This window comes from Rhinoraja longicauda, chromosome 31 (genome assembly GCF_053455715.1).
Source record: "Rhinoraja longicauda isolate Sanriku21f chromosome 31, sRhiLon1.1, whole genome shotgun sequence".
Lineage (NCBI taxonomy): Eukaryota > Metazoa > Chordata > Chondrichthyes > Rajiformes > Arhynchobatidae > Rhinoraja > Rhinoraja longicauda.
The window spans coordinates 16,612,564-16,636,582 of NC_135983.1; the positions used below are offsets into that span (position 1 = coordinate 16,612,564).

At 48.0% G+C, this 24,019-nt stretch overlaps 1 protein-coding gene across 2 annotated transcripts in view; it reads right to left on the reverse strand.

Annotated features, from left to right (window-relative positions):
- LOC144608208 (adenylate kinase isoenzyme 1-like) overlaps window positions 1-24,019 on the reverse strand; it is a 93,987-nt gene that overhangs the window by 68,029 nt on the left and 1,939 nt on the right. For both annotated transcript variants that reach the window (XM_078425761.1, XM_078425760.1), the window contains exon 3: window positions 6,974-7,160. In XM_078425761.1, coding sequence (XP_078281887.1) covers window positions 6,974-7,160 — 187 coding nt within the window. The remainder of the gene's footprint in view (window positions 1-6,973; window positions 7,161-24,019) is intronic.

A 24,019-nucleotide genomic window follows, 5' to 3' on the forward strand; every position in this document is an offset into this window, starting at 1 on the left:
TCGTGTCCACATTTTACTGCTCCACTGCTAAATCCCCTCAAGCCATGCCCGCTTCGAAGAACTTCTCCTCCTCTCTCCGTCAGGAGTTCTGTGAGACTCGTCTGAAGAAGGGTCCCGACCCGAAACGCCACCCATTCCTTCTCTCCAGGGATGCTGCCTGTCCGCGCCGAGTTACTTCAGCTATTTGTGTCTATGTTATGTTATGAGACTCTCTCCCTGTGATACGTGTTGCACCCCTGCTCTTTGACAAGACTCTGAAGAGTTGATGAGCGGCACAGTGTCGCAGCTGGTCGAGCTGCTGCCTCACAGCGCCAGAGACCCAGATTCAATCCTGACCTTGGGTGCTGCTGTGTGGAGTTTGCACGTTTTCCCTATGACCACGTGGGTGCCTTTTTGGTCGACACAAAAATGCTGGAGCAACTCAGCGGGTCAGGCAGCATCTCGGGAAAGAAGGAATGGGTGACGTTTCGAGTCGAGACCCTTCTTCAGTCCTATCTGACTGACAAAGATAGGATGTAGTCGGAGACAGGAAGAATGGTGGGAGAACTTGGAAGGGGGAGGGGATAGAGAGGAGAAGCAGGGACTACCTGAAGTTAAAGAAGTCAATGTTCAAACCGCTTGGGTGTAAACTGCTCAAGCGAAATATGAGGTGCTGTTCCTCCAATTTGCGCTGGGCCTCACTCTGACAATGGAGGAGGCCCAGGACAGAAAGGTCAGATTGGGAATGGGAGGCGGAGTTGAAGCGCTGAGCCACCGGGAGATCAGGTTGGTTGAGTCGGTCTGAGCGGAGGTGTTCAGCAAAACAATCGCCGAGCCTGTGCTTAGTGTGTTGAGATTGAGAGTGGATGAGGAGGTTGCATAATATAGAATTAGTGCTACTGTGGTCAGCATGGACACAATAGGCCGAAGGGCCTGTTTCCATGCTGTGTCTCCAAACTAAATTACAGAGTCCTGGCGTGAAATGTCACCCACCCACGTCCTCCAGAGATGCTGCCTGACCTGATTTACTCCAGCATATTGTGTTCCTCCTAGAGTGCGTCTGTTATTACAGATATTCAACTTCGAGCAGCAGCTTACAGGGATAATTTGTGCGTCTGCGATTATAATCTCAAACCGCAGGCGTCTTTTAGGGGTGTTTCAGCGAACACATTAACCACATCTGATCATCGCTGTAAAGAGCAGTTGGCATATTCAAAGAACTCAAAGCTTTCAAGTTGAACCCACGAAGGCCAGGCTCGGAGGACAGCTTGCAAAGAGGAACAGCGTGTGATGTGGTGAGGGCTTGGCTATGCAATGGCACGGGACATCCGCTCTCTCTCCCACCCCCACCCCCACCCCCACCCCCACCCCACCCCCACCCCCACCCTCATCCCCACCCCCACCCCCACCCCCACCCCCACCCCCAACCCCACCCCCACATAACCCTGCTCCAAACACCTGAGACCAAGCGTAGGTAAAGACAAGACGCCTGTGGTCAAGAACATGGAAAATAAAAATAGAACACCAGACACAAAAAAAACCCCGTCAATTCGACGGTTTTTAAACCAAAGAGCTGTCAGGCATTTCCATCACATGATTATTTTTAACTTCTGCTCAGGTGCACTGCGGGTTCCAACTGCTCGCTAACGGCAAGATTAATCATAAAATGTTGCCCAAACCAACCGGCAAGGCTCCCTCCCTCAGTACAAGGGTGAAGAAGGCAGACGATTTATTTTGTTCGCTCTACCAGATCTGTGCAGCCTTTGCTGTTCACCCGCTAATTGTTCTCGGGGAGGTGGGGAGGGGTGGGGGGAGGGGGGTTGGGGGTGAACGTTGTTCTTAAACCAGTCCTTCCGGCGAAGGTGCTCTGCTCCCACCCGCAGAGCTATTGGGCAGAGAGCTCCAGGACTTAGACCCAGCAAACAATGACGGAACTTCTGATATGTTTCCGAGTCGGCGTTGGAGGGATCTACAGGAAGAGCTATCTCAGCAAGGTAGGCAATACAGCCGAAGACCTACGCCATCCTGGCCATACTCTCATTTCACTGCTACCATCGGGAAGATGGTACAGGAACACGAGAACCGTGACCTCCTGGTTCAAGAAGCGCTTCCCAGCCGCCATCGGAAACATAGAAACATAGGAAATAGGTGCAGGAGTAGGCCATTCGGCCCTTAGAGCCTGCACCGCCATTCAATATGATCATGGCTGATCATCCAACTCAGTATCCCGTACCTGCCTTCTCTCCATACCCCCTGATCCCTTTAGCCACAAGGGCCACATCTAACTCCCTCTTAAATATAGCCAATGAACTGGCCTCAACTACCTTCTGTGGCAGAGAATTCCACAGATTCACCACTCTCTGTGTGAAAAAAAACGTTCTCATCTCGGTCCTAAAAGACTTCCCCCTTATCCTTAAACTGTGACCCCTTGTTCTGGACTTCCCCAACATCGGGAACAACCTTCCTGCATCTAGCCTATCCAACCCCTTAAGAATTTTATAAGTTTCTATAAGATCCCCCCTCAATCTTCTAAATTCCAGAGAGTACAAGCCGAGTCTATCCAGTCTTTCTTCATATGAAAGTCCTGCCATCCCAGGAATCAATCTGGTGAACCTTCTCTGTGCTCCCTCTATGGCAAGAATGTCTTTCCTCAGATTAGGAGACCAAAACTGTACGCAATACTCCAGGTGTGGTCTCACCAATGCCCTGTACAACTGCAGCAGAACCTCCCTGCTCCTATACTCAAATCATGAACACTGCACATTATTGACATGAGCAACTATGAACTTCTAGTGGGCAGCTAGATTTGTACCAACATGGTTACCTGATATTACTGATATTAATTTAATGCATTGTTGATTATATATTTATCGGTGTGATATAGGTTTATGTTTGTTATTGTCACATGAACCAAGATACAGTGAAAAGATTTGCTTTGCGTGCTATCCAGGCAGATCAGAGAATACCACACATAAATACAATCAAGCCGAACTCAAGTACAATAGGTAGAGCAAAGGGGAAGAAACAGAGCACAGAATATCGTTCTCAGCATTACAGTGCATCAGTTCCAGAGACAAAGTCCAATGTCTGCAATGGGGTAGAGGTGAATTGGACAGCACCTTACTTTTTGGAAGAATCGTTCACAAGTCTGACAACAGAGGGGGAGAAACCGTTCCCGAGTCCAGTGCATACTTTAAAGCTTCTGAACCTTCTGCTGGATGAGGGCAGGTAGGGGGAAGATCCCGGGTGGGGCAAGTCTTTGATTATGTTGGCTGCTTTTCCAAGGCAATGTGAAGTGTAGATGGTGTCAGTGGTGGGAAGTCTGGTCTGTGTGATGCAGCAGGAAAGAGTTGGATTCGGCCCTTGTATGTGTCGGAGGGGAATCTATGGGTGGTGGGATCCCACACTCCTGCAACCATTGCCCGTCTTGGTGGTTGGAGAGGAAGGGTGGGCAAGTGCTGTAGGTGGTGCACATTATGGCCACAGTGGGAAACCAATGGAAGACATTTCTGTGGATACTTCCTCCACTACAGCTGCTCTCACCAGATGCTGACCGACGATGCTGCAGACCAGTTTAAAATTCGCAGCGTTCAGGGGTAATCGTGGCTCAGCTGTATCCACCTGTCGTTGAACACCCTGTACCACTTGCTGCCAAAAACAATCTGTTCCGACTTTGGAACAAAGCCAACGGTATCACAGGTCACAGTTTAAGCTCCCCCACTTCTCCTTTCACAGAGAGCTTCCCGTTTCCCATCACTGGCCCCGTTTCACTGCTAATTCATCGATACGTCTTGGGTTCATGAACGTACCAAAGGGTAGATGCATAGAAACAGAGCAAATAGGTGCAGGAGTCGGCCATTCGGCCCTTCGAGCCTGCACCGCCATTCAATATGATCATGGCTGATCATCCAGCTCAGTAACCTGTACCTGCCTTCTCTCCATACCCCCTGATCCCTTTAGCCACAAGGGCCACATCTAACTCCCTCTTAAATATAGCCAATGAACTGGCCTCAACTACCTTCTGTGGCAGAGAATTCCACAGACTCACCACTCTCTGCGTGAAGAAATGTTTTCTCATCTCAGTCCTAAAAGACTTCCCCCTTATCCTCAAGCATGCGAGGAAATATACAGTGGGAGGATTATTGGGAGGGTTGAAGAACAACAGCAACTGGGGAAATGTGACACCTGGGAGAGCAAGATGTAGGTGGTATGTCAGAGTTTCAACCCGACACGTCGACTATTCCTTTCCCCCTCCGCAGATGCTGCTCAACCCGCTGAGTTCCTCCACCAGATCGTTGCTCCAGATTGCAGCATCTGCCCTCCCTTGCACTCTACCCACTCTAAGTATCAGTTGTATTGGACTTCTTTGAACTGCTTCCGATGCATTTACTGTACATCTTTCATGAAGTAAGGAAACCGTTAAGTGTGCAGAGCTGCCTACTCTCCTTTGGCCAGTCACATGCAGATCCCCCCCCCCTGCACCTCAAGAGTTCTGACTAAAGGCTTCCTTTCTTGCCCCCTGCCAAGGTGGACAATTTCACACCTTCCTCTACATTATTCTCCATTTGCCAAATCTCTGTCAACTGACTGAACCTATCATGACAGGCAGCGTCCGAGGTCAGGACCAAATCCAGGTCCCCTTATGACCTCTTCATGCCTCAGAGCCAGGGACCTTGGATTTGATCCTGACCTCGGACGCTGTCTGTGTGGAGTTTGCTCGTTTTCCCTGTGACTGCGTGGGTCCTCTCCGGGTGCTCCGGTTCCCTCCCACATCCCAACAACTTGCTGGCTGTAAGTCAATTGGCCTCTGCAAATTGCCCCCAGTTTATTGGGAGTTGATGATCAAGTAGGATAACATGGAACTAGTGTGAACAGATGGTCGACACGGACTCAGTGGGCCGAAGGGCCTGATTCCATGCAACACGGTAGCGCAGCGGTAGAGTTGCTGCTTTACAGCGAATGCAGTGCCGGAGACTCAGGTTCGATCCTGACTACAGGTGCTGCACTGTAAGGAGTTTGTACGTTCTCCCTGTGACATGCGTGGGTTTTCTCCGAGATCTTCGGTTTCCTCCCACACTCCAAAGACGTACAGGTATGTAGGTTAATTGGCTGGGTAAATGTAAAAATTGTCCCTAGTGGGTGTAGGATAGTGTTAATGTACGGGGATCACTGGGCGGCACGGACTTGGAGGGCCGAAAAGGCCTGTTTCCGGCTGTATATATATATGATATGATCTATAAACTAAACTTATTCTCCTTCATCGAGAAGGATCCCAACCATGTCCATTTATCCATGTCCTCCAGAGATGGTGCCTGACCGGTTGAGTTACTGGTGCTTGATTTTCCAAATCAGCATCAGCAGTTCCTTGTGTCTCTCGTTCCAATCTATCTATGTGTCATAACAACTTATGTGTCTTATCTATCTTTGTATCATAACAACTTATGTGTCTTATCTATCTTTGTGTCATCAACAACTTAGCAAATAGACTTTCCGTTCTTGCATGCGAATCATTTGTATTCCAGGAAGCAGTGGAGATGTCAGTGTCAATACTGAGGCACTTTCCGTGTTACGTCCCGCCAGCCAGCTAATGACCTCTGCTACCTTGTTTTCTATTAGCCAGACAATCTTTCTGTCCACAACGAGGAGCTTTTGAAACAGCAAAGCTTTTCCCTGCTTGACTGTGAGAGAAAAGCACAACGTCTGCATTTGGGAAAACCCTTTGCCCATGAGCTCCCAGCAACATGCGGCAGCGTGCACCAGATGCGGTGCCATGTTTGAGAAGAGGCTGCAGAGAGAGGTGGACACAGCCTCACGGTCCTCACATCAATGGCAGCATCCAGCAGCAAGAATCCCCACCATCCAGGCTGTGCTCTCCTCTCACTGCTATTGTCGAGCAGGAGGTACAGAACCCTGAAGTCCCACACCACGGGGTTCATGGACAGCTACTTTCCTCCAACCATCAGGTTCTTGAACTGTCCAGCTCAACAACGGAACACCATGAACTACCACGGACTTGATTTTTATTTTCTAAATATGGTTTTGTCCTAACGGCATGTTTTTTTTGCACAGTCTTATTTCTTTCAGAACCTGGTGTTTAATTTGATTTACTTTTGATTTTGCCTGTTTGTCTGAGTCTATATACCCACGATGCTGCCTCAAGCAAGATTTTCCTTGCACCTGTGCCACACTGTACTTGTACACGTGACAATAAACCCGACTGGAGCTTGAAGTTCACATGATAATAAGCCGCATCGATCTTCGCCTCCCAGCCAGTGTGGCGCAGAAAGGCAGCTCGTCAAGCTGCTGCACCTCGGCTCCAGTAACCCACTTCAATGTTGACCTACTGCTGCCTGTGTGGTGTTTGCAAGCTTTCCTTTTGACTCCCCACCATCGAAATCTAAAAGGCACGTGGCTAGGAAAGGTTGAGCGGAGGTATTTGGGCCAAACGTGAACAGGTGGGATGAGTGCAGATGGGGCATCTTGGTCGGCATGGGCAAGGTGGGCCGAAGGACCTGTTTTCATGCTGAAATGACCATGATTCTATGACTGTAACTTTCTACCCTGTCTTCCTGTTTCCCCCAACATACCAATGATGTGTAAGCTGTTGGCTTTATTGTCCACTGTAAATTGTCCGGAGTGTGAAGGTGAGTGGTAAAATCTTGCGGGAAAAGCTGGTGGGAATGCGGATAAAATAAAATGGGATTAGTGCACATGGACGAGTGATCGCTGGCATGGACTAGGTGGGCAGAATGGCCTGTCTCCATGGTATGACACCCTCCTTTTCCAGCCAAAGGCACCCTCAAAAGGACTGGCCCTTTAACCAGTTCCAAATGATTTAGCTGGGTTACACTCGGCTCAGATCCATCTGCATGCATCTCCCACCCGTTTCTATAATTCTCCCTACCAGTCGACACCAGCAGCAGCCCTTCCAAAAGTAGATTCGGGATCAATCCCTTTAGTTGCAACTGGAGATGAATTGTTTGTGCTCATTCACCTGTCCGAAATATTGGCTTCTTGCCCGGGCCGCCATTAATGGGCGGCAATGGGCGCCGCTCCTGTGGGATGAAGGTGTCCCACTTCACTTTCTCCGGCCCTCCGAGTTCCCGTACCCTCCGCAAGCATCCCTCCAGATACTCGATCGGGTCCTCTGGCCGATGGTACATCAGTCCAGTCAACATGCTCTGTGGGCAGGAAGCAAAGGGTAAGCACCGTGCTCAACGAAAAGACAGAGGCACAGTTTAAATACAAATGCATTCAGTCTAATTCAGCTTTGTTCTTCATCTGCCTCAAATCCCTTCAGAATATTTCCCTTTCGCGTCCAATAACATCAACATATTTATACGGCGAAGGCTTTATTCTTCTGGACCAAACAGGCTGCTGCTTCCAATTAGAGCCTAAGAGTTAAGGAATCAGGCCCTTCATCCCACCTCATTCATGCCAACTAAGATGCCCCATCTACACTAGTCTCATTTGCCCCCATTTGGCCCACACCCCCCCTAAACCTTTCCTATCTATGTACCTGTCCTAGTGCCTTATAAATGTAGTTATTATCCCAGACTCAATTACTTCCTCTGGCAGCTCGTTCCAAAAGCCCACCACCCTCTTGTGTGATAGAGTTGCCTCTTAGATTCTGATTAAATCTTTCCCCTTTCACCTTAAATCGATGCCTCTAGTTCTTGTTTTCCCTGCTCTAGGGATAAAGGCTCTGTGCATTCACCTTATCTAATCTCCTCATAATTTTATACACCTCCAGAAGATTTCCCCCCTTATCCTCCTGTGCCCCAAGGAATAAAGTTCTAACCTGCTCAACCTCTCCCTGTAGCTCAAGCCCTCAAAATGTTGCAAAGCTTTTCAGAATCACAAGGTAGAGGACAGGAGGGCTCCTCCAAAGAGTTAGCCGAGACACGGATGTTGGCTCCTCCCACATTCCAAAGGAGTGAGAGTTCATTGGCCTCGTGTAAATTGCCCCTCGTGTGTCGGGACTGAACGTGAAACTGGAATAGCATGGAACTAGAGTGAACGATGGTTGGCATGGACTCAGTCAGCTGAAGGGCCCTGTTCCCTCCGCTGCACAGGTGCCCCTCAGCTTACGATGGGGTTCCGTTCCGAGAATCCCATCGCAAACCCAAAATTTCGGACGTCGACATGATTAGGTGGTCACTCTGGATGCAGGTGGCCACGGAATAACATCATAAACATGTGTACTCGTGGTCCTTCCAGAGTCACAACAAAGGTACAACAAGTACCGGACCACGAAGTACAACAATCACGTGGCGGGCAGCGAGCGGCAGCTCACATTGGGCCGCTGCCGATCGCACCATCGCAAAGTCGAAATATCGCAAGTCGAAGCATCGTAAGCCTGGGAGCACCTGTACCTCTGAAGAAAACCTTTGTTCCCAGGTTGGAAATGTCAAAGGTTTTGAAGGCATAGCTTTAAGGTGGGAAGGGTAAAGTTTAAAGGAGACTTGCAGGGTAAGTTTCTTTTCCAAAGAGGGTGGAGGGTGCCTGGAATGCGCTGCTAAGGTGGTGGTGGAGGCAGATACGATAATGGCTTGCAGATAAACACAAGGATATGCAGGGAATGGAGGGACAAAGATCACGTGCAGGTAGAGGAGATTAGTTTATTTTGCCACCTGTTTGGTATAGACATTATGAGCTGGTGGGCCTGTTCCTGTGCTATGTTCTACGTTATGTTAATGTTTCAAGTTGACAACTTTTTGATCCAAATTGTTAATTCTGTTTCTCTCTCTCTCTCTACAGGTGCTGCTTGGCTGGTCAAGTATTTCCAGCATTCTTTAGATTTTTTTAGATTTAGAGATACGGCGCAGAAACAGGCCCTTCGGCCCACCGGGTCCGCGCCGCCCAGCGATCCCCGCACACCAACACTATCCTACACCCACTAGGGACAATTTTTACATTTGCCCAGCCAATTTACCTACAAACCTGTACGTCTTTGGAGTGTGGGAGGAAACCGAAGATCTCAGAGAAAACCCACGCAGGTCACGGGGAGAACGTACAAACTCCGTACAGACGGCGCCCGATGTCAGGATCGAACCCGAGTCTCCAGCGCTGCATTCGCTGTAAGGCAGCAACTCTACCGCTGCACCACCGTGCTGCCGTTTTATTGCAGAAGTCCAACATCCACAGCATTGTGTTTTTGTGATTACTGTTCTGGGCTAACATTGACCTAAATCACATTCAGGGAATGGGGAAGGGACTCGAATGGAAGAGCCACTGATGCGAGTTATGCAATGTGCCGAGATCTGATTGCTTTCTGACCTGTTACACAGCCTAAACTTTCCGCTGACAGAGTTATCCATTGTGGGTTGGGGGGGTTACAGAGGATACTGATTAGCACAGGAGTGAAGTGGCAGATTCATTGCCTGCGTGCAGCAAGCTTATTATCAGATAGGTTGGGAGAGAGGCTTTGTCAGCTGGTAGTGCCTTGCAGTAGGATGTCACTGGCACAAGACAACCTGTGTTCTCACATGGGTCCCCCATATGGAGAGACCAAGCACCATCATGGACGAGTTTAGTTTGGAGATACAGCACGGAATAACAGGTCCTTGGGCCCACCAAGTCCGCACCGACCAGCGACACCTTGCACACCAACACTATTCTACACACTAACACTAGCACTAACACACTACGGACAATTTACACATATACCAAGCCAATTTACCTACAAACCTGTACGTCTTTGGATTGCGGGAGGAAACTGAAGGTCTCGGAGAAATCCCACGTGGTCACGGGGAAAACGTACAAACTCCGTACAGACGGCTCCCACAGTTGGGATCGAACCCGGGTCTCCGGTGCTGCAAGCGCTGTAAGGCAGCAACTCTACCGCGGCGCCACCGTGCCGACTAGATGGGCAGAATGGCCTGCTGCCTTCTCATTCAGAGGAGGGATGTTCACAAGTCTGCTGTTGCCAACTGTTTTATCTTAAAGCATAAAGTAACTATTCAAGGTTTCTGATTGAAGTCCATTTCCTGGTTTTGCCAGCATTTTACTACACTTAAACCATGGAACGAACCCCAGGAACTGCACAAAACCACATCGCTCCCACCACACACCTCTGCTCTCCTCCAATCTATCGATCCTTTACGCCACAGCATGGTGGCTAGAGGGACCCTTTTCTCTCCCTTTGAATGCCAATAGATTCACACACACTGACTGGTTGTTTTACGGCAGGCACTCAGGAACGAAGGAGACTGGGGAGAGTGTTAGACATTGCCTGATCCATCACAGATACTGACCTCCCCACCATCAAAGTGATCGACCAAAAAGTGTGTCTGAAAAAGGCAGCCAATATCAAAGACCCACAACACCTTGGCCGCACTCTCACCTCCCTACTACCATTGGGAAGATGATACAGGAGCCTTGAAACAATGACCACCAGGTTCAAGGGCAGCTTCTTCCCAGCAACCAGCAGGCTGTGCAACACTAACCTCAGCAACTAGAATCTTCTATGGTCTGTGTCTTTGATTGCACTTCGGACTTTGATTTTGCACCATCATGGTTACCTAGTATTACTGTTATCAATTTATTGCATTATTGATTATTTGTCCATCTGTGTGTTATTGCATTTACAGGTGGGTTAAGCTAGAGCAAGGAAGCATTTCATTGTTCCACGGCAGGTACATACAACAATTAAATAATCTTGACTGGTTTTATTATTCTTTGCACTGAGACAACATCTACTCCCATAGCACTGGGACCTCAGGCATTCAAACCCCAATGTAAGGCATTGAACATGCTGCTGGCATTTAACACTGCGTCTGCCAACATGTACGTATGTATGTATGTATGTATGTATGTATGTATGTATGTATGTATGTATGTATGTATGTATGTATGTATGTATGTATGTATGTATGTATGTATGTACGTATGTACGTATGTATGTATGTACGTATGTATGTATGTAAGTACATTCAGGTTATTGAATCTGGTGCTTTGGTGGAACTGTAGGTGGGAGAGGGTTGGTGTATGTCTACCAGAGTAGGTGAGCACACTGCAAGTCTGTGCATTGGGGTCTAAGTCTATAACAGGGATGTACGCCAATGCATTCAGACAGCGTTGTGCAGTTTGTACATTTCCATTCAGGATAATGATAAAGCAAACACATGGAGCATCCTTTGTGATCCAAACACCACAATGATACTTTTACACGAGGAGTGAGAGTCCTGTGCTTGAAAGCACCAGGTGCAGCATCAACGCTTTAATTAGGAAACTAATTAGTTGAATTAGTCGATAAGAAGCGAGCAGAGACTGGTGGATCCCGCAGTGTTAAATGAGAAGTAAACCTCGAAGTATCCGGGCGCACTCCACAAGGTAAAGCACATCAGGAGCAGTGAGCAGGAGTGTGGAACACAGGTAGCTCACTGCGCCAGGGGCACGAGAGGAAGACTGTCTCAATGCTTGCTCTTGATCCAGGGCAACTGTGATATGAATGTTGTGTGGGAAGGAACTGCAGATGCTGGTTTAAACCGAAGATGGGCACAAAGTGCTGGAGTAACTCAGCGGGACAGGCAGCATCCCTGGAGAGAAGGAATGGGCGAGGTTTCGGGTCGAGACCCGTCTTCTGAAGAAGACCCGAAAAGTCACCCGTTCCTTCTCTCCAGAGATGCCGCCTGTCCCGCTGAGTTACTCCCCCATTTTGTGTCTGGCTGTGATATGAATTTGAGAGTTAAGTTTTGCAAATGCATCAGAAGACCAAAACGAGTTGTTGTTTAAAAGCTCTTTGCGAATTGATTTGTATTTGGATGCTCGGTGGTCAGATACTTATTACCTGCTCAGCAAACCCACCAGTTTCGGCACTGAGATCTCAACCGCAGGCTCGTAAATGATCAGTGAACATGCTGACGTTTTAAACATCATTTTATTTTACACTGAAACTCCCAAGTAAACTCCGATAATCCACCATCCTCTAACAAACATTTGCAGATGCACTGATGGGGCAATTGCCATGCACAGGAACACAGGAGGCTGCAGGATGCAGTGGGCTCAGCCCAGCATGGGCCCAGCATGGGCGCAGTTCTGCCCTCAATTGACAGCATCCACATGAGGCACTGCCTCTACAAGTTGGCATCTATCACCAAGGATACCCACCATCTGGGCCATGCCCGCTTCTCACTGCTACCATCAGGCAAGGAGGTTCAGAAGCAAAGTTCCACAACGCCAGTTTCAGGAACACTTACTTTCCCACCACTATCAGGCTCCTGAACCGATCTCACAATCCCAACCCAATACCAAGTCTCTGATCCCGTGACCTGTTCCAACTTATTATGGTTTCCAGCTTCAATTAAAGCCAATGTCTGAACAACACTAATAATTTGCATAGAATGGGTCAACCTTTAACACAGTTTCAGAGTAACCAATGCTCAGGACCTTGGTACTGTGCTGGTAGTGCTTGTGGACTACTGAATGGTTATAATTCACATTTATTTCTGCAAACGATGCAGTAAATATTCCAGTGAAGCCAGAATGTTGTGTGTGTGGGGGGGGGGGGGGGGGGGGGGGGGAATGGATATCACCTGCTGAGCCACATGGCAAATCAATCAGAAACATCACCTGTCCATTCCTTCCACAGATGCTGACTGACCCACTGAGTTCCTCCAGCACTTTGTGTTCGACACATGCCAAAACCATTGGGATTGCCAATATCCTGGCAGATCAATACCATCAGTCCCATTCCTCCCTTTCCCTACATGGCTGCAGGCTATTGTTCCCTCAGGTGCCGCACTTCTGAAACCCCTGGTACTTTCCTGTTTCTGCTCCTCTTACGAGCAGTACATTTCAAATCATAACCATGAGTTTGGAAATATTTCCAACCTTTCTCCCTTGGATTCTCTGCCCAGATTTAAATCCCTGTCCCATGGTCTTTGAACAATCTGTTCAGGTTCCTCAAGCGCTTTGTGTTTTTGCCCAAGATTGCAGCATCCGCAGATCCTTCTGTCTCCAGTTCCGTTTCACCTACTGTTACCTTCTCTTGAAGCTTCACATTCAGAGCTGAATACAATATTTCCATTGTGTTCTAACCAGAGCTGCATACAGGTATAACAGAGCCTCACTTCTTTCACACAGCTTTGCTCTATTCACAAACGACAGGTTTATTAACGACTGATCAACAAGCTCTGTCACTTTCCCAGGCTTATGCACAGATACACCCAGATCCCCTTTTTCTTACACGTACTTCAGAACAATGACACTTCACATTATTTTTATTCCTTAGGCCAAAAGATTTTCATGCTTCTCCGTATTAAGTTAAATCTGCTACTGGTCAAATCTGGGTCACACAGCAAGAAAACAGGTTCTTCCACCCAGTGCCCATGCCAACCAAATTGACACATTCGGCTCATCCCATTTGTCTGCATTTGGTCCATTTCCCTCCAAATATATTCAAGGGAGAGTTGGATATAGCTCTTAGGGCTAACAGGTTCAAGGGATATGGGGAGAAAGCAGGAATGGGGTACTGATGGTGGATGATCAGCCATGATCATACTGAATGGCGGTGCTGGCTCAAAGGGCCGAGTGGCCTACTCCTGCACCTATTTTCTATGTTTCTACAGTTTTAAACAACTCCCAGCCACATATCTCTCCAACTGTCTTTTAAAATTCGTACTTATATCCACTTCTATAGCTTCCTCTGCCAGCTCGTTCCACATAAGGACTACTCTCCGAGTGAAAAGGTTTCCCCTGGATAGGTCCCTCTGGAATCTCTCCCCGCTCACCTGAAGCCTGTGCCCTTAAGTTCTACAATTCGCCACCTTGGGAAATAGACCATGAGCATTCAGTTTATCCGTGCCACTGATGAACTTGTACACCTCAATAAAGTCACCCCTCAGCCTCCTATGTACCAAAGAAAAAGGTCCCAGCCGATCCAACCTCTCCCTGTAGCTCAAGCCCGCAAGGCCGGGCAACATCCTATTCTCCACACATTTCAATCAAAGCACTCCAGATTAGACAATAGACAATAGGTGCAGGAGGAGGCCATTCGGCCCTTCGAGCCAACACTGCCATTCAATGTGATCATGGCTGATCATTCTCAATCAGTACCCCGTTCCTGCCTTCTCCCCATACCCCCATTCTACCGCCATTACAGTGGCTTGTTGACCCATCATCCCACACATGTTTGGGATGTGGGAGGAAAGAGCACACACAGAGAATACACAATTCTCTCAACAAGATGCCATTGAGTTTGAAAAAGTGCAACAATTTACAAGGATTTTGTCAGAACCTGAGGGCCTGAGCTACAGGGAGAGAGTTGGGCAGGCTGGGACTTTATTCCTTGGAGCGTAGGAGGCCGAGGTGTATAAAATTATAAGGGGATAGATAGAGTGAATACACAGAGCCTTTTTCTCAGGGTAGGGGAATCAAGAACTAGAGGACATAAGTTTAAGGTGTGAAAGGAAAGATTCAATAGAAACCCAAGGGGCAACTTTTTCCACAGAGATGGTGGTGGGTAGGTGGAAAGAGTTGCCAAAGGAAGTTGCATGAAGGTTCAATAACAACGTTTAAAAGACATTTGGACAGGAACATGGATAGGAAAGGTTTAGAGGGATATGGGCCAAATGGGACCTGCTTCGATGGGGCATCTTGGTCATTGTGCATAAGTTGAGCCAAAGGGACTGTTTACGTGTTGCATGCTACAAAGATAATGTTTGTTTATCGAGTAATGCTGGGCAAGGATTATCATAGTCATTCTTCTCAATTATCACTTTTATCTCCTCGACACTGAAGAGAATTTGCCATCTGTCCAACAGCTCTCCAAATATATCCCTGGAGTTTATGAGGTGATTCAGCCACTGATTCAAACTCAAAATGGGAGCTGCCTTCTATAGACTGGAGATTTCTGCCAAGAAACATCACAGCTACAAACAGATCTCAATGGGGCAGAATGAACAGAAGGCCAAGTGCCTTGGTGTGCTTGCTCACAAGCAGCAGGAAATTAGGGTGCAACGACAGCAGGCAGTTAGCAAGGCAAGTAGTAGGCCCGTCATGATTACAAGGGAGCACATGGTGACGGAGGCCCTGGGCTTCGGCGAGATCACACTTGAAGGACTGCGTGTAATTCCGGTCTCCAAACAAAAGGAGGCAGTGCAGCGGAGGTTCACGGTATTTATTCCAGGGTTGACGGGAGATTGAGAAAGGCCTGAACTCACCAGAGTTTGGGAGAATGAGGGTTGATCCGAGTGGAAAATAAAAGATTCAGGGAGACTTTGACAGGATAGACGCTGTTTTCTCAAGGCGGAGAGGCAGAGAACCAGTTGTGGAAGATTCACCATTTAGATATGAGATGAGAAAAAATTGTCTTGAGGCCAGGGGGCAGCGGATATTCAGAGGTTGAGTATATTCAGAGCCGAGATGAATGGATTATTGAATTATGTCATGGGCATAGCCCTCCCCACTAATCGAAAAATCTACACGCGGCATTGTCTGAAGAAGGCAGCGTCTATCATTGGGGATCCCACCATCCATGACATGCCCTCTACTCACTGCTGGTATCAGGCAGGAGGTACTAAAGCCTGAAGTCCCACACCACTAGGTACTGGAACAAGCTGCCAGGGGTAGTGGTGGAAGCAGATATGATAGGGGCATTCAAGAGGCTTTTAGATAGGCACGTGGATATGCAGGGAGTGAAGGGACATGGATTTTGTGAAGGCAGAGGAAATTAGTTTAGCCTGGCATCATATTCAGCACAGACATTTCGGGTCACAGGGCCTGTCCTCGTGCCGCAGTGTTCTGTGTCCTGTTTTCGAACAGCTATTTTCCTACAACCATTGTATTCTTGAACCGACCTGCACAACCCCAACCCTACCCCACCCCAACTCCAACAACACACCACCTCCTGCACTAACTGGGACGATTTATTTTTCCTCTAATTGCATTTTACACCAATGCCTTGTTTCCTTTTTGAAGTCTTTCTTTTAGAAGTTTCTTAGAAGTCTGAAGAAGGGTCTCGACCCGAAACGTCACCCATTCCTTCTCTCCCGAGATGCTGCCTGACCTGCTGAGTTACTCCAGCATTTTGTGAATAAATACCTTCGATTTGTACCAGCATCTGCAGTTATTTTCTAATACGAGATATATATCTATATATAAAATATTATATATATATATATATATATATATATATACACATACATATACACACTAAACAAATTATACATATTTATAAATATATATATATATATGTATAATTTGTTTTTGTGTGTTGTCTGAGTCTACATGCCTGTGATGGTGCTGCAAGCAATATTTTCATTGTGCTTGGATCATACCATAATTGTGCATCTATATACTAAAACTCTTATTTGTTTGTTTGTTCCTGAAATCCAGCCAAAATGGTACACGATAGCGTGACAGTTTTAGGCCTACCTTACTCACCATCATCCCTTTTGTGCTAACGGAAGAGGTTTCATTGAAATCAGTGTTGGGGGGGAGGGGGGGGGAGAGGGGAGCGGAAGGGGGGGGGGGAGGGGAGGGTGCTGCACCAATGCAGGAGAGGTTTGGGGCCCAACGGGTCCATGAGATATGTTAGTGGGTATGATGCCATGAGTCTCTTTGTAGACAGTACATAAGCGAGCTTTGGTGGTCTTGACTCCAGCGACGTTTAACATAACGGAGACGTTTGACTGTTTGTGTGTTGGTGGTGGGGTGTTTTGTTTTGTTTGTGTATGTGGGTGGGAGGGGGGTGTGGGTGGGGGGGGTGGTGAGGGTGGGTGGGTATGTGGGGGGGGGGGTGTGGGTGGGGGAAATCTTTCTTTTTTTTTTTTTTAGGTCTCTTCCGCGGGGCCTTCCATCGCCCGGCGCGGCTCGGCCGCTGGACTGAACAGCGCCCGGTGCGGCTCGGCCGCGGGGCCTTCCATCGCCCGGCACGGCTCGGCCGCGGGACTGAACAGTGCCCGGTGCGGCTCGGCCGCGGGGCCTTCCATCGCCCGGTGCGGCGCGGCCCGCGGGACACCATTCTGCTTTAGTTAAACATTTTGTTCAAGATGGCCGCGCCGTTGTGTTTGGCTGCCTGGCACTGTATGTTTCTTTTTTTTTTTTTCCTAATCAGATGTGCAGCACTTTGGTCAATGTGGGTTGTTTTTAAATGTGCTTTACAAATAAAATTGACTTGACTTGACTTGACTTGGTCTAGTGTGACAATAAAGATTGGGCCGAAGGGCCTGCTTTCATGTTGTATGACTCTCTGACAAGGTTGTCTGACTCTCTGATTTGTCAGCATCCTGTATTTTGACATACAGATTGGTCAATTTTATTATTTAGGAGGGTTCTTAACAGACAAAATACTGCGCGGAAGTATTATCAAGGATCACAAGGAAGCCTGCAACTAGGATGGTGTGCATTAGAGGAAGTTCTTAAATACAATTAACTAAAGTAAATAAGGCAGGTGATTGAAATGTGAAGGAAGGAACGGCAGATGTCAGTTTAAACCGAAGGTAGACACACAAAGCTGGAGTAACTCAGCGGGACAGGCAGCATCTCTGGAGAGAAGGAATGGGCGACGTTTCGGGTCGAGACCCTTCCTCAGACTGGTTAGGGATAAGGGAAACGATCAGTTTTTTTTTAATTACACACCGTGTTTAGAAGTCTGCTTTTTGAGTTAGGGCAAAGCATTCTCCTGCTTACAATTCTCTGTATGTTGCCAATGAAACTCCTCGATGTGTGATAGCCAGTGTTACAATCCTTGCACTGGGATTTTGGTGGGTCTAAGCATTCTCCTGCTTTAAGTGGAGGAGCAGAGGAAGGTTCTGCTAGAGTCCTGGCTGATGTTCCCCCCCCACTTCTACCGTCACTGTGCTGGCTTCAGCAGTGACCTGCGGAGATGTCTGCTGTATCCGCCCACATAATTACAACCACTGCAGCCCTGGGGTGTGTGCACAAACCTGGAGACACTAGCAAGGCACGTCTTCAATCCAAAATATTTCAGCCTGAACAATAAATAACCAACAGAACAAGAAAATTCACATTCTATCAGGCGCCGGTTTAGCTCAGCACAGCTCCGTGCTGGAAGGGGCGCTGAGGATCTTATTTCATTTGCATTTGCCTCAGAAAATATTTAGACTTCCTCGAGCTCAAACCACAGATCAAAACGCCACAGGAAGGACAACATGATTCATTGCAAACTACTGCAGAGGAAAACCTGCACGATGGGCCTAGACTGGCCAATGGAGTGAACCAACTAAAACATAGCTGTTCACTCCAATGACCTGTGGCAATTGTACATAATGTTATTGAAATGATATATTGCAAAACCCTGCCCACTCTATCAGCATTTCCTGATTCTGTTAACTGATGTTTCCACTTCTTTTGTAAAAATAATTTCCTTTTAGCACTTCCTCTATTGCACGCCATCCTTGTTGCAGACTTTCTTGTGATCTTTTATGGTCTTCCACACTGTACTCTGCATGTCGAGAACACCCTTAAATAACACGAAGAAATGTACGTCCTCCTCACGTAATTTAGAAGCCACATCATCTCCTTTGCCAAAGAAATTCTGCGGACAGAATTCTACGGGCCCTTGCACCTCCAACCTGATACGTCACATGGTCAGATACTGGGTGAGCCAACCACTCCACAGGATAGACACAAAGTGGTGGAGGAAGTCGGCGGGTCAGGCAGCATTTCTGGACGAAAAGGATAGGTGACTTTTCGGGATAGGTGACAATTACAGGATAGACTGAATCAGAGCACATTGCTCACACACCACGTTCATCCATCTCTTCATGTGTCAGTTCCTCCCCTCTCACAGATGAACTCTCACACGCACACACATTCGCACACATGCACCTCTCTGACACACTCTTTGGAAGATAAAACAGTGCAGCACAGGAGCAGGCCCTTCAGGCCACAATGTCTGTGCTGAACCTGATGCCAAGTCAAACTAATCACCTCAGCCTGCATGTGGTCCATATCCCTCCATGTTCGTCCACACCTCCTCACTTGTTCTCTCTTATACACGCCCTCTCTCACACTTACACATCCTGTCCTCACACATGCACAACTCCTCAGACATACGTACAAAAGCCTTCTCGCTCTCTTTCACACACTCTTTCACTCACTCTCGCACTGTTCCCAACATGCACTCTCTCTCTGCGCACACTTTCTCCTCAGACTCTCTCTCACTTGCACACTTCTTCACAGACAGCGAGGCAGATTATCTCCCTCACCATCACTCTCTCTCTCTCTCCCTCCCTCTCTCTCTCTCTTATACAATTACATCTTCTCCCTCTCACATATATACACGGATCAGCCAAAACATTATGATCACTGCCGGGCAAAGTGAATAACATTGATAATCTTGTTACAATGGCACCTGTCAAGGGGTGGGTTATATTAGGGAGCAAGTGAACAGTCAGTTCTTGACGTTGATGTATAAGAAAATAACTGCAGATGCTGGTACAAATCGAAGGTATTTATTCACAAAATGCTGGAGTAACCCAGCAGGTCAGGCAGCATCTCGGGAGAGAAGGAATGGGTGACGTTTCGGGTCGAGACCCTTCTTCAGACTGAAGTTGATGTGTTGGATACAGGAGAAATGGGCAGGAGTAAAGACCTGAGCGACTTTGACAAGGGCCAGACGACTGGGTCAGAGCATCTCTGAAATGCCAAGGCTTGTGGGGTGCTCCCGGTCAGCAGTGGTGAGTACCTACCGACAGTGGTCCGAGGAGGGACAAACCACAAACCGGCGACAGGGCGTTGGGCGCCCAAGGCTCATCGATGCACGAGGGCAACGAAGGCTATCCCGTCTGGTCCGAACCGACAGAAGGACTACTGTGGCACAAGTCACAGAAAATTATAATGGTGGTCACGGGAGGAATGTGTCACAATACACAATGCATCGCACCCTGCTGCGTATGGGGCTGCACACGGAGGACCAACAGTGTATTAGGCAGCTGGTCATAATATTTTGGCTGATCGGGTTTTGGCTGATCGGTGTATGTACTCTTTCATGCATCCCGTCTCCTCTTGTAGCACTCTTGCTCCCTCCTGATATGCACTCTCTCCCTCTCTCACACTCACTTCATCTCTTTCGCTCTCCATCTCCTCTTACGTGCATGCACACCCTCACCTGCAAACACACACTCCGTTACATAGTTCTGTTGATTCTCTCCAACATAAACTCTCTCTCTCCCTTTCCCACAAGCACAAACTCCGTCCATTGTTCTCCCTTGCGTACACATACACTCTCTCCCCCTCTTTTACACACTCTCTCCCTCGCACACATACACTCACCTATCCTCGTACACTCTCTACCTCTCTCTAAAAACAAACGCACCACTCCCTCTCTCTTTCAGACACCCTCGCTCCATGCCTTGGAGAGCCCCCCTTGCCTGAAGTTAGTGAAGTCAGTTGCATCTCCTCCAAAGATATTGGCCTCTTATCTGCACATTTCAGTGCGAGGATTTGATCTTTCGATCTCAAACCAGCCAGCCAGGTAATTATAATTTTACATTCCAATCCCTCATTACAACTCAGTACCGGCGTTTATCCTAATGCACACAATTGCAATGTTTAATTTAAGAACCAAGACTGAAGGAAAGTCCTTGCAAATGAGACACATCAGATGGAAATCTGCACTGCCTGACCTCCTTGGAACACACACACTTTTCCATTCTGCACATTGACCTCCGGGTACTGAATGCAACTCTAGCCAAGTAATAATGAATGGGAACTCAGTGGTGGGGTGGGGTGGGGGGTGGGGGGGGGGGGGAACCACTTGTTCCCATTCTGAAGTAAATAACCAACACCTCCAGGGCAAAAGGAACGATATCCTGAATGAAGTTCATCCATTGGTCATCCACCTGATCCTCCCAATCGACCAGTTCCAATGGTCTCATCCACAATATCATTATGAACCAGCTTCAATTTCCTGCTAAGTCTCAGGACGTTTAGTTTTTTATTGTTACGCGCATTGAGTTACAGTAAAAAGCCTATTGTTGCGTGCTATCCCGTCAGCGGAAAGACTACACGTGCGTACAATCAAGCTATCCACAGCGTACGGGTACAGGTTGAAGGGGATCATCCTTAGTGCAAGATAAAGTCCAGTCAAGTCCGATTAAAGATAGTCCAAGGGTCTCTGATGAGGGTGGACATTTGCTCAGGACCTCTCTTTAAAAAGGAACCACACGTTTCACCTCTCATTGCCTTTGAGGTGATGCCCTTCACACAGAAAGCTCAAATGATCCCCGTGCCTTTATACAGAGCCAGTGTTGCCACCGAGACACGGTGGCTGAAATAGAGTGTTAACACCGAGATACAGCTGGTGGAAGCCGCTGCCCTCACAGGGCCAGAGATCCGGGTTCAATCCCGACCTCAGGTGCTGTCCGTGTGGAGTTTGCACGTTTTCTCTGCGACCACGTGGGTTCCCTCCCACATCCCAAAGACGTGCGGGTTTGTTGGATAATCGGCCTCTGTAAATTGGCCCCGAGTGTGTAGGGGAGTGGATGGGAAAGCGAGATAACATAGAATTAGTGAGAATGGGTGATCAATGGTTGGCGTTTGACTTGTTGAGCTGAAGGGTCTGTTTCCATGTTGTGTCTCCAAACAATCTCTAAACGCAAGGGACTGCGGATGCTGGAATCTTGAGCAAATGAGCAAAAGTGCTTTGCGTTGCACTCTTCCTCTTCTCTCCTAATCCGACAATCTTTTGTCTCCTTTTCACCTCTATCTTTTGTCACTTGTTCCACCCATCTTCCATTACCCCCCCCCCCCCCCCCCCCCCCCCACCCCCACCTCAACGAGTATTCGCTCATCATTTGTGCAGGAAGGAAGTGCAGATGCTGGGTTTAAACCGGAGATAGACACAAAATGCTGGAGTATCTCAGCGGGTCAGGCAGCATCTGTGGAGAGAAGGAATGGGCGAGACCTTCGGTCGAGACCTTCAGTCTCGCTGAGTTACTCCAGCTTTCCTGAGGAGCTCAGCAGATCAGGCAGCATCTGTGGAGGGAACAGACAGACGACGTTGTGGGCCAGGGCACTTCTTCAGATGAGACCAATCTATGTCCGGAGAATGGTCCCAACCCTAAACGTCATTTATCCATTCCCTGCTCAGATGCTGCCTGACCCGCTGAGTTCCAAGTGTAAACAGCACGTTGCTGTGTCAGGCCGATGTCTACCATCTCGCATCAGTCATCCATTGTTGCTGCAATGCCCTGTCTGAATGGCTCTTGCAAAACGCTAACAACACATGAAGCACCTAATGGACAGAAACTGTTCCAGGTATTTAATTCCGTGCCAAATCTCCAGCCTCGTCATTTATTAGATAAGACAAGCGTCGTATATTGATCGTTTTTTTTCTTCAAGGAAATGAATTCAAATTTTTGCAAATAAATTCGTATCAGTACAGAACGTTGTCGAGTCAGAGTGCAGTCGAGTGGAGTGGCTGAGGAGGCAGACAATTATCTTCTCAGTCAAAGGGGAGAATGCCTGAGGAAGAGGGAGTCTTTCATTTGATCGGTCACTGTGGTCTGAAAGGGTTGGCAGAAACAAGTGTAATCTGAAGACTCAGAGGGGAATAAGCAAAGGAAATTTATTCTGCAGGCACGCAGGGGACAAATAGGTTAGATAGAGGCTGAGGCCCTGTCGAGAGTGTAGGTTGGGCAGACCGATCAAATGTCCCTCTCTCTCTCTCACGCTGCTGAATCAGGCATTGTATTTGCCAGCAGAAACATTCCGTTCAATTCTATCAAAACATACAAGATATTTGCGTAGATTGACTAAACATGCGAGGACATTCTTAATGGGACAAATCCCAAACTGAATGACTATTATCCAATGAAAAGATCCAATTTCTCTTTACTGGAAGAGCTCCAAAAACAGTCAGAGATTTGAATCATCCAATTCAAGTAATACTAAGTGATAGTAGAATTAGGCCATTTGGCCCATTAGGTCTACTCCGCCATTCAATCGTGGCTGATCTATCTCTCCCTCCTAACCCCATTCTCCTACCTTCTCTCCATAACCTCTGACACCTCTCCTCTACCATCCCCCCCTGTAGCCCCTTCACTACCCCAGTGCGCGCACATTTCTCCCACCATCTCCCACCACCCCAGTCACCCTACTCCTTTCCCGTCTGCTGCACACTCATTTCCCCCATCTCCAAATCCCCCATTTCCCTTCCTCCTCCTCCTCCCCCTCCTCCTCCTCCTCCTCCTCCTCCTCCTCCTCCTCCCCCTCCTCCTCCTCCTCCTCCTCCCCCTCCTCCTCCTCCTCCTCCTCCTCCTCCTCCCCCTCTATCTATATTCCTCCCTCTGGCTTTGCATCGCACTCTTCCTCTTCTCTCCTAATCCGACAATCTTTTGTCTCCTTTTCACCTCTAGCTTTTGTCACTTGTTCCACCCATCTTCCATTAACCCCCCACCCCCACCCCCCACCCCCACCTCAACCAGTATTCGCTCATCATTTGTGCAGATGCTGGTTTAAACCGGAGATAGACACAAAATGCTGGAGTAACTCAGCGGGTCAGGCAGCATCCTGTGGAGAGAAGGAATGGGCGAGACCTTCAGTCTCGCTGAGTTACTCCAGCTTTCTGTGTCTATCTTCGCTTATCATCTACCAGGCTTTGCCTCACCCCCACCTCCCTGTTCCAGCTTTCTCCACACCCCCCTCCCTCCCTCCCTCCCCTAACCCAAATCAGTCTGAAGAAGGGTCCCGACCCCAAACGTCGCCAGTCCATTCCCCCTCCACAGATGCTGTCTGGCCCGCCGAATTCCTCCAGCGCTTTTGCGATTTGCTCATGATTTCAGCATTTAAACAGGGGGACTTAAAGCGGCGGAATTACAACATCAATAGTTTACACAGCAAAAGATGTACTACGAAGGGTTAAGAAAGAAAAATTCAAAAGGAATAGCAACATCCCTTACTAGTTACTTGTTTCTACGGGTTTCCAGCCACACTCTGTGGAGCACAATCTCCCAACTCCAATGCTCATTTGGGATGGGTTTTTGTTTTGAAAAGTCTGCACCATGGTGCAAACGATAAATAATGTTTTCAGGTGCTTTATCATTAAAATTCAAAGTAAGTAAAGGTTGGA